Raw genomic sequence first — 10768 nt, 5'->3', positions numbered from 1 at the left:
GCGGGTGCCGGAGCCGCGGGAAGCGGGGCCGGGGTCGTGCAGCCCCCGAGAGCTCGGCCGGCGGGTCCGGGCACCCCCCTGGCCCAGGCCCCCCGGCTCCCAGCACAGGAGCTCAGCCCCGGCCCCTCCCGGGCTCGGCCCCCCCCGCCATCCCGCCGCTGCGGCGGCGGCAGCGGGAGCGCGGGCGGCCCCGCTGCGAGGCCGGGCCCTGCGGGGCGGGCGGGGACAGCACCGGCTGCAGGGACGGGAGCGGGGTCTGCCCGGGGACAGCACCGCTGGTGTGGCCAGCGGGACCAGGGCAGTGACCGTCCCTGTGCTGGGCACTGGGGAGGCCAAACCGCGAATCCTGGGGTCAGTTTTGGGCCCCTCACGCCAAGAAAGGCCTTCAGGTGCTGGAGCGAGTTGAGAGGAGGGAACGGAGCTGGTGAGGGGCTGGAGCACAAGTGTGATGGAGCGGCTGACGGACCTGGGGAGTTCAGCTGGAGAACAGGAGCTGAGGGGAGACCTTCTGATCTCTGAACTGCCTGAAAGGAGCTTGGAGCCAGGGGGGTCGGGCTCTGCTCCCCAGGAACAAGCGCCAGGAACAGAGGAAACGGCCTCAAGTTGCGCCAGGGGAGGTTGAGGTTGGATCTGGGGAACAATTTCTTCCTACAAAAGCCCCTCAAGATCCTCAGGTCCAGCTGTTACCCCACCCCTGCCACTGCCCCATGTCCCTGAGAACCTCGTCTCCATGTCTGTCCAGCCCTCCAGGGATGGTGACTCCAGCACTGCCCTGGGCAGCCTGTTCCAATGCCCCACAGCCCTTTCCAGGCAGAAATTGTTCCTAATACCCAATCTAAGCTTGAATTGTGTGAAACTTGAAGCCGTTTCCTCTTGTCCCTCATCCCTCCTATGAACACGACCAGCATTGGCACTTACACCAACCCCCTTCCCAGCACGCAGCTGCAGAGAAGCGAAGCAGAATTGACGGGGCGGTTGCTGCACGCCACGCTGCTTCCCGCGGCACGGCCGGGTCCCGCTGGGGAAGTCGGGCAGCGGGAGCCAGGGCAGCGCCCGGACCAGCTGTGAGTGCCCCCCGGCCCTGGCCGCCCGCAGCTGCAGGCAGGACGGGCAGCGGGAGTGCCAGCAGCAGGAAGACACCTGCGAGCACCGCGGTATCTTGGGGCGGGAGCCTGGGGAGCAGCAGGCGCAGGGAGAGCCGAGCGCTGGCACAGCCTCCGGCACCCCAGCCTTGCGTTTGGCAGCAGCTAGAGGAAGCAGCCGTGGGGCAAGGAAACATTTCGGTGTGAGCTGGCTGCTGAGTCACTGGACAAACCTACTCCTGCTTCGTGCTGCCCCTCCAGCCAGGGGGACATGGCCAGCAGAGCTGCTCCCCGGGACGTGCTGCGGCCCCGCGGAGGCACAGACAGGTAGGGAGAGCTCCGTCCACCCAGGGTTTTGAGGCGCAGCCAGAAAAAGCTGTGGCTGATCGGGGCTTGTGCTGGCAACAGACCTGCTCGGAGCAGGAGGTTGGGCTGGAGACCCCCAAAGGCTCCTCGCTACCGACCATCTGGGTGCTAGGACACAGCTGAGTCAGCACATTCTTGGGAGCCTTTAGCTTTGCTTGCTGCTTTATTTGCAATCTGTTGATAAGCCGTCAGCTGGACAGCAAAGCAATATTCAGTGCTGACAGGGGTGAGTACAGACCCTCAGAAATTACTTTTTGCTGTCCCCTTGGAGCCTGGTAATGAATCAAATCGCTGAGCGAGGAAAAGGAAAATAAGAAGCCCTGTTGCAATTTCCTGCCCCGGATCACACAGCGCAGCATGCAGAGAAACAAACGGCTGTGGCTCTCCTGTCCCGCGGTCAGACTGATAGATCCGGCTTCACTATCCGTAACTCAACATTTCTAATTTCTCCTGGTGATTTCCTGCTGGGTTTGGACGGGGCTGTGCAGCCCGGCCAGCAGAGCGCAGCGCCCGGGAGGAGCCACCCTGCTTTGCTGAAACCCTGGTTTTGGGGTGGGGTGTGCCCAGAGCCGCCACCTCCCTGCCCGGCGGTAGCTCCTGGGTGTTCCCTGGCGATTTGAGCTCTGCCCTGAGCCCTGGCTGAGCAGCCCGGAGCGTTGGGCAGGAGGGACGAGGGCAGTGCCGTGTCCCTGAGCGGTGGCTCAACCTGCCCAATCACTCCAGTCGGCTGGATCGGATGGTCCTCTCAGCCACCACAAGCGCTGCCTTTCACCGCTGCTCTCCTCGTTTCTAGGTTGTTCACCATGAATGTGGCTGTTCTGCTCCTGCTGGGGCTGGGGCTGTTGGAGGCAGAGGGCAGGTGTTTCTTCAACCGCACGCAGGAGCACTGTGTGTGCTACAACCTGTCCCAGGAAAGCGTCGGCAGCATCATCCAGTGCCTAGCAGCCACTGTCCTGGAGTTTCGGGGGGGAGAGCTGCAGAGATATGTGGCCCTCCCCATCAGCGACCTCGACCCCCCCACTATTGACATGCTGGGCTCTCTTGTCATCAGGAAAATCATTTTTGGTGATCTTCTGGTGCCTGAGATACTCCTGGCCCGAGTCCTGAGGTTCTTCTCCTACACCCAGGTGCAGGAGCTGGTATTTGACAGCTGCACTTTTGAGGGGAGAGGCAACTGGGACGAAATGGCCGGCCAGAACTTGCCCATCTTGTCCCTGCACTTCCACAATGTGACATCTGCCCCGCTGACGGGCCGTGAGGAGGATTTGTCCGGCCTGAGCAGCTGGCTGGAGACGCTGCAGGAGCTGGCTGTCACTGGCTCCCACCTCACCAGCCTGCCCTGCGGCATTGGAAGGACGTTCAGAGCTCTGCGCTCCCTGGACGTGGCACAAAACAGCCTTGGGGATGAGGGTTTGATGCCCACCTTCTGCAAGGGGGCTTTCCCCCAGCTGCAGGTACTGAGCCTGCAACGCAACAACCTGACGTCCTACCATGGCGTGTGTGAGAGCCTGCAGCTGCTGCCCGAGCTCCAGCATCTGGATCTCAGCCAGAACAAGCTCCTGGCAGCCCCATCCTCCTCCTGCCAGTGGCCAGCGTCCCTCCGAACATTTAACTTGTCCGACACTGGCTTGGATGAAGTCCTCACACCTCTGCCTCCCAGTCTGGAAGTGCTGGACATGAGCTGCAACCACCTCCACACCGTAGACACCTCCCTCAGCTCGCTGAAGAAGCTTTTCCTGAGTCAAAACATGCTGCAGGCTGCCCCCTCCATCAGGAATTACCCCGTGTTGGACACCCTCCACCTAGACAACAACTCGATTACGGAGCTGCCGTGGGATGAGGTGAAGCTCCTGAGGCAGCTGCGGGTCGTGGCTGCGGCTGGGAACCCCTACAACTGCTCCTGCGCGGGGGCCGGGGCGCTGCAGGCGCTGGGGGGCACGGGGAGCCTCGGGGAGGGCTGGCCCCAGGGCTACACGTGTCGCTCCCCCCCGCGCTACCAGGGCAGGCTGGTGCGGGACGTGCCGGTCTCGGTGCTGCAGTGTGACCGCGCTGCTGTGATCGCCCCTGTCTGCGTTGTCCTGGCCCTGCTCGGCGTGGCCGGGGCTGTCTGCCTGCTCAGGTCCCGGCCCGGGCTCCTCCGGCCCTGCCGCAGGGTGTGAAGGGGATGCGTGACCATTGCCACCAGCGTGTCCCTGTGGGGGCTGCGCGGCCAGGAGATCCGTGGGAAGACTCACAGGACCCCAGGTGCTGGTGGGGCGTCTCTTGGTGTCCCCAGTCCAGGCTCTGCTGTGGAGCAGGGCTGTCCCCAGCATTATCCCACAGTGGCTGTGGCTTTGCCCACACAAATTTTGGGAAAGGCCCCAAGCAAAGCCCCTTGCCCTGCTCTGTCCCAGGGCTGTGCCCTCCCAAAGGAGTTTTCCTTATGGCAAATTCCAGGTCCCCAATCCCCGATGTGCCCCCGTTGTCCCTGTGATGTCGTCTGCCCTAAACAGGAGTTCAGCTCCATCAGATTTGCCGTGCTGGGGTCTGATGGTCCCTGCCCAGAGCCCCCCCCCGTACCCTGTGTCCCCCGCAGCCCCTCTGCTGCTCCCCCACCCCCCCCAGCTGCGGCTGGGCCCTGGCTGTGAGGAGATGGGGTTTGTGAAGGTGTTTGCTCAACTGCCGTTCAGCACAAGAGAAAAACCACAAAGGACAGGAAAAATGACTAAATTAAACAGCCCTGTGCACAAACACTAAAGAGCGGGGGGTAACGGAGACAGCAACCGAGACCTGAGCTCTCGAGGCACTGGTGGACAAACCCCTCAAGTGTGACCTCGAAGAGGTTCAACCAGAAACTTTTTAACTGATAAGATGAAAATGGGTTCATTCCAGATTCTGGGTTATTCAGGAAATGTCTCACAGGAAAGAGAAAATTGATTCTGGGGTGCTGAGGGGGTTGGGGGAATGTGCAAAACTTCTTGGGAACGTTTGTGGGAAGGACCAAAGTGAGGATCAGGGGGATAAGCACAGGGGGACGGGGAATGGGGGAGAGGGGCTGGTCACAGGGGGACAGTGCTCGCCTGGACAAACCCTGCAGGTTGTCCCCGTGGTCTGTCTTGTCTTCTCATTAAAATCTGCTCCTGGGTGTTGCCTGTGTCCCCTCACTCTCCGTTGTGCACACAAGTCCCTGTATCCTGCGAGCAGACACGGGCTGGACCGGTCATCGGCTGAGAGCCCAGCGTGTGTGCAGACACATGGCTGGAGCCAGAGAGCGGCCAAACGGGGCCCAGGGTCCAGCCATGGAGCTGGGTGCCCTTGGGGTCCACGGCATGTTCAAGGGCACATGGGTGTGGGTCAAGGGGGAAGATGTGGGGCTGGGCCACCAGCTCACACCAGTCTGGAGCAGCTGGAGGGGAGGGAAGAAATCCTTATGTCCCAGAAGCCCAGGATTCATGTGCCCTTGGCAGCACCCCTGTGAGGAACATCCCCCCCAGACCTGCTCCTGACAGGGCCCCAGCTGCTGTTTGCTCCATTGGCAGCGACTCAACCCAGCCTGAACCTCCCGCCTGGAGACCCCTGGGCAGGCCCCTAGGGGGCTCAGAGTAACGGCAACGGAGCTGGTGAGGGGCTGGAGCACAAGTGTGATGGAGCGGCTGAGGGACCTGGGGGTTCAGCTGGAGAACAGGAGCTGAGGGGAGACCTTCTGATCTCTGAACTGCCTGAAAGGAGCTTGGAGCCAGGGGGGACGGGCTCTGCTCCCCAGGAACAAGCGCCAGGAGCAGAGGAAACGGCCTCAAGTTGCGCCAGGGGAGGGTGAGGTTGGATCTGGGAACAATTTCTTCCCCAAAGGGCTGTGGGGCATTGGAACAGGCTGCCCAGGGCAGTGCTGGAGTCACCATCCCTGGAGGGTTGGACAGATGTATAGATGGGGCTCTTAGGGACATGGGTTAGACGTGACCTTGGCAGTACTGGGTTAACAGTTGGACTCTATGATCTTGAAGGTATTTTCCAACTAAATGATTCTGTGATTCTAACCAATCTCCCCAGGTACCAGGGGACCAGCCAGCCCCAGACAAACCACCCTGCTCTGCTGTGGGACACCTGCCTGCACAGGCTGGGCACAACCCAGCCATGGGAACAGGTGCGGAGGGGGGGCTGGTGGCCCCTGGGCTGCTGCCACATGGGATAAAGCAGGTGCCCCTTCAACAATGAGCATCATCAGGCTCCGACACGTCCCCAGCCCCCAAAACTCCGCCAAGCAAACAGACACCTTCCCACAGCGAGGACACACATGCACCTACTGTTGAACCGCAGCTTTAATACCCTCGGCCAGGGCCAGTGGAGCCAGGAGCTCACCAGCCACCACCTTGGTACAAATCCAAGCCCTGTCTCCCTTTTTGGGAGCAGGCAAAGCAGATCCCACACCCCCCACTCCCCATCTGCTCTGCACAGGGCAGCAACACCACAACTGAGGGGAATGAGGCTGAGGAGAGGGGCCCTTCAGCCAGGGGCTGGAAAACTGCAGACGGGGGAGAGACGCCCCTGCCCCCATGTGCAGTTCTGCAGGGAGCAGAGCCCAGCCCTGTGCACGTGGCTGGTACCTCCACAGACCCGGAGGGACAAACCTCTGCCCACCTCGGGGGGCTCAGCCCAGCAGGGTGACCTCCTGCAGCACTGGGGCTCCCCTGGGGCCACGGGCTGGGGATCAGCTGAGCATGTCGAGTGGACATGGCCCCCCTGACATGGGGACACACCACCCATGGGAGGGGAGACGGTGTCAGAGCAAGGCTGGCCGGGCAGCGGTCGTGCAGCAGAGCTGCCCGCGCACAGAGCCCACAGCGCAGCATTTACAGGCACAAGGAACGGGTGCGCTCTTTGGTGTGGAGAAGGTGGGGATGCAGCTCAAAACGTGACACACTGCAAGAACATTCAGGACCCACTGGGGCGGCTGGGGGCACCCAAGGGTGCAGGAGCCCCGTGGCAGAGCTCAGCAGGGCTGGAGTGGGGCCCAGTGTCCCCCCAGAACAGGGACCTCCCCCCACAGTGCTGCTCTTGCACCCATCCACCAGTAACACCTCCTGCCATCAGCAGCGCAGCAAGGCCGATGGGAGAGGCCCGCTGAGGAGCTGAGAGCACCCCTGAGAACGGCTGGAGATCACCCCAGGGCACGCAGGGCAGGGTCAACAGCTACGTCACCCCATAGTACAAGTGAACAGCGAGGCCGATGCATGAGACGGCAACGAAGAAGAGGAGGGTGAGCTGCAGGTTGAAGAGGGTGACGGACAGGAGGGCATTGACCAGGATGGAGCAGGAGATGACGAAGAGCCTGGTGATGTTACTGCTGTGCTTCATGACCACGGACATGATCAAGCCGTTCAAGGCCTGGCTGAGCACAATCACCAGCACCCAGGAGGAGAAGCCCTCCCAGAACCCACCCTCCGCGCTGCTCCACAAGTAGCCCATCAAGTTGAGCAGGACCCCAAAGAAGTAAAGGAAGAGGTTCTGAAGGCTGAGCGGCAGCGCCTGGCTCTTCAGGATGGCTTCCGTGTAGACGGCGGACAAGCCCGATATGAGGCAGTAAACTGCCAGCAGCACCAAGCCCAGCAGCGTGACGTGCAGCTGCATCTCGGAGGTGCTGCCGGGGTCCCGCAGGCCGCCGCAGCTGTAGCTCAGCCCCGCAGCCAGCAGCAGCAGCAGCGCCAGCCAGCGGCGTGCTCCCAGCCTCTGCCGCAGGAACAGGCTGTAGAGGAGCGCAGTGCTGACGATCTTCAGGTTGCTCAGCACCTGGTAGGTGCTGGGATCCATGAAGAGCTGCATGTGGACCACCAGGTTGTTGTTGGCAGCATAGAGCAGAGCAGAGAGGGCGAAGGGGATGATGTGGCGCCACGACACAGCCACACGCAGCAGGTCCCGGTTGCAGGTCAGCAGGAAGAGGAGGGAGAGCAGCAGTTTTGTCAGCTCGACAAGAACCACGACGGACGCGGAGCTGAAGGGGATCGTCCCATCCACCTTGCAGAGGGTGAGGAGGGGAGCGTGAGAGCCGTATATGGCTACAGACAGGAGCAGCATCAGCCCCCAGAGCCCCCTGCGGAGCACCCGCCGTGCGGGGCCAGCGGCGTTACCAAGTGTCACCATTTTCAGGTGGCAGGCAGAAGGGCAAGCTGCTGTCAGCACAAACAGGCCAGGCAGACTCGCACCCTAGAACACTCAAGAAGAGACTAAATACCATGAATTTAATGAGCCTGATTAAAACAGGACGTTTCCTGCTACATTTCTGACGCAGTAGAGGAGAAGGATTTTGTCTGTCACTAGGAAGAGCACTACAGGTCTCCTTGAGAAGCCACACAAAGCACGTTCCTGGGGCAAAGCGTGCGCCCAGCAGAAGGGTGTACGGGTGCGGAACGTGGTGACACGTCGCAGGCAGCTGTTCCGTCTGCAGGGACATGGGGACAGCGGCAGGGGAAAGGCAGCTGGCAAACCGTTGGCTGCCGACGCTTCCAAGCTATTGTGGATCAGTGGGGCAACTGTCGCTGTCACGATGCTGTGATGAACACCCCATCACCAGACCTGCTGGTGTCTCACACCAACGTGGTGTAAAGCCCTTTTCCAGTGGAAAGGAACGGTGTGTGTGTGACGTGCCTCTGTGAGCCTCAGGGATCTCCTGCGCCTGCTGACCAAGGAGTAACTGCTCTAGTCACCGCTGTCGAAGGGCCCCGCGCTAGTCCCGGCCTTTTTTCAGCGAGCTGACATAGTCCCGGACTGTCTTTTCAATGTTGGGCACAGCGTAGTTCTGAGCAGCGTAGATCCCCGTGCAGGTGCCAACCACAAAGCCCAGGACAGCAGAGAAGCGAAGTTTGGCCACGAGGTACCCGGCCAGGAAGCCCTTGAGGAAGGGGGAGGCGAGCAGGGAGCCGTCCTGCGGGAGAGAGGGAGGGTGAGCCAGCAGGCATGGCCACCGCGGGGCTGGGACATGACCCCGTGGTTTTCGTGAGGAGTCCTTGAAAGAGTAATGTTTTGTGGATCTGAGGCCTGACCCAGCAGCTGGGAACTGAGAGACATCAGCTACCAGACCCTGAATGTGAAACAAAGTCTCTTTGTGCTAAATCCCAGAGTGTCAGGGGTTGGAAGGGCCCTGGCAAGCTCATCCAGTGCAATCCCCCCATGGAGCAGGAACACCCAGATGAGGTTACACAGGAAGGTGTCCAGGCGGGTTGGAATGTCTGCACAGAAGGAGACTCCACAACCCCCCTGGGCAGCCTGGGCCAGGCTCTGCCTCCCTCACCCACAACAAGTTTCTTCTCACATTTAAGTGGAACCTCCTGTGTTCCAGTTTGCACCCATTGCCCCTTGTCCTGTCACTGGTTGTCACCAAGAAGAGCCTGGCTCCATCCTCCTGACACTCCCCCTTTCCATATTGATCCCCATGAATGAGTCCCCCCTCAGTCTCCTCTTGTCCAGCTCCAGAGCCCCAGCTCCCTCAGCCTTTCCTCACACGGGAGATGCTCCACTCCCTCCAGCATCTTGATGGCTGCGCTGGACTCTCTCCAGCAGTTCCCTGTCCTGCTGGAACTGAGGGGCCACAGCTGGACACAATATTCCAGGTGTGGTCTCCCCAGGGCAGAGCAGAGGGGCAGGAGAACCTCTCTGACCTACTGACCACCCCCTTCTAACCCACCCCAGGTACCATTGGCTTCCTGGCCACAAGGGCCCAGTGCTGGCTCATGGTCACCCTGCTGTCCCCAGGACCCCCGGGTCCCTTTCCCTGCTCTCCAAACTGACTGCTGTGGTTAAGTTAAGCTGGGGGGAAGGTTGGCCAGAGAGCCAAGAAACCAGACCTTCAATGGAAAGAAATAGATAAGGGAGGGTTGTTACAACTGGAGCAGTTAGAGAGGGAAACTGAGGCAGGACAGCCGGGAAGCATCGGGTACTTAGAATTCTGTACCCAGCAATGTGGAACGGGGGAGAGAATCGGGGAACACGAGCAGCAGCTTCTGCCCTGTCCCGCGTGCCTGCCTTCCATAGAACACCTGGCCTTGCAAAACCTTTAATAAAATAAGCTTTGCTGAGAGATCCTGCCTGGGCCTGTTATATTGGCAAGGGAATCGGTTCCTACTCTTTGTCTGTTTATTTGTTTGTTTTTAAAGCAGGTCTCTCAGGACAGGTTGCGGGCCCGCCCCAGGTCACCCCCCGCGGGGTCGCGTTACCTGCCCCACGCCCGCCTGCACCTCGCCCTCCACGCGGCGCTGCAGGCTCTCCAGCTGGTCCTTCAGGAACGCGAGGTCCTTCAGCTTGGGCAGCGGGTCCTGCGGAGACACGCGGGCTCACAGGGACCCGGCACAAGGGCCGGACCCGGCACGGAGACCGGACCCGCGGCCACGCGTCCCGCCCGCCGCCCCACTCACCTTATCGTCCGCCATCTTCCCCGCGCAGCGCCGCCCACCGCTGATTGGGCGGCGGACCGTCACGTGACGCCACATGCGTCCCCCGCGGCCGGCCCGCCCGGCGCCATCTTGAGGCGGCCGGGGTGCCGCCGTCACCGTGGGGGCGTCCCCCGAGGGCCGCGCCGCTCCGCTCCGGTGCGGGCTCCGGAGCAGCGGGCCTGGGGGCAGCTGCTGGTGCCCCTGCCCTGATCCGCCCCCGCGGGTGGGGGTTGCGGGCTGTGTGTGATCGCTGCCCTGGGGCGCGGGGCCTGTGGCACGGGGTGGGTTAATGGCAAATACTCAGTGGGCTTCTGGTAAATGTAGGAAACGGTCGTCTTTGCCAGTGGATCCTAGGCGGGATCTCTCAGCAAAGCTTGTTTTATTAACGATTTTGGAAGGCTGGGTGTCCTGCTAAAGGCAGGCACACAGAATAGGGCAGAAAGGTCGAAAAGCCCCTGCTTATAAGCCCCAAATAATAAAAATAAATAACGAATAAACCCCACAAATTCCCACCCTGTTCCCTGCTGGTTGGTCTAACTACATGAGTTAGCTTGGCAATGAGAATTCTTCATTATTCTCATGCCCTTTAAATGTAATTCAACGTTCTTCCCCAAAAGAATTTTACTTGTGTTGTACTATATATATCCCATCAAAATAAAGTATTTCAATTTATTGATGGTAATTTCAATGCTAACATCTGACGTGATTCGTGGCATTTCTTTCCTGACAGGAAAAAACATCTGAGAAAAAGTAAAACAATCATCTGGAGTTCAGGTAATCAGATAAAATTTTGAATCTGGATAAATTTTTGCCATGAAGGATGAGATGGTGTGAAAAACCAAGGGGCAACCTGAGCGTGAGTTACAGAACCGTGACACCCAGAAAACACTATTTAACCTCTGTGCAAACGCTGGCTCTCAG

The 10768-nt window shown here is 60.4% G+C and overlaps 3 protein-coding genes across 3 annotated transcripts; 1 reads left to right on the top strand and 2 right to left on the bottom strand.

The window, feature by feature from the left end:
- The first annotated feature begins 1216 nt into the window (after positions 1–1216).
- On the top strand, positions 1217–3754 carry CD14 (CD14 molecule). Its single transcript, XM_013367291.3, has 2 exons — positions 1217–1409; positions 2242–3754. Exons 1-2 carry the CDS (start codon positions 1354–1356, stop codon positions 3605–3607), a joined length of 1422 nt encoding a protein of 473 aa, XP_013222745.3. The 5' UTR covers positions 1217–1353; the 3' UTR covers positions 3608–3754.
- Positions 3755–5725: 1971 nt separating this feature from the next.
- SLC35A4 (solute carrier family 35 member A4) lies at positions 5726–7562 on the bottom strand. The gene has a single exon (XM_005516042.4). The coding sequence runs from the start codon at positions 7560–7562 to the stop codon at positions 6615–6617; it is 948 nt and encodes a 315-aa protein (XP_005516099.3). The 3' UTR covers positions 5726–6614.
- Positions 5726–9889, bottom strand: LOC110359571 (SLC35A4 upstream open reading frame protein). Its single transcript, XM_021289181.2, has 3 exons — positions 9830–9889; positions 9632–9730; positions 5726–8343 (listed from the first exon to the last, which is right to left on the bottom strand). The coding sequence occupies exons 1-3, from the start codon at positions 9842–9844 to the stop codon at positions 8146–8148; spliced, it is 312 nt and encodes a 103-aa protein (XP_021144856.2). The 5' UTR covers positions 9845–9889; the 3' UTR covers positions 5726–8145.
- Between the last annotated feature and the right edge of the window lie 879 nt (positions 9890–10768).

Source organism: Columba livia, chromosome 14 (assembly GCF_036013475.1).
Source record: "Columba livia isolate bColLiv1 breed racing homer chromosome 14, bColLiv1.pat.W.v2, whole genome shotgun sequence".
Lineage (NCBI taxonomy): Eukaryota > Metazoa > Chordata > Aves > Columbiformes > Columbidae > Columba > Columba livia.
The sequence above is the reverse complement of the archived record's forward strand: the minus strand, read 5'-3'. Positions and strand labels throughout refer to the sequence as shown.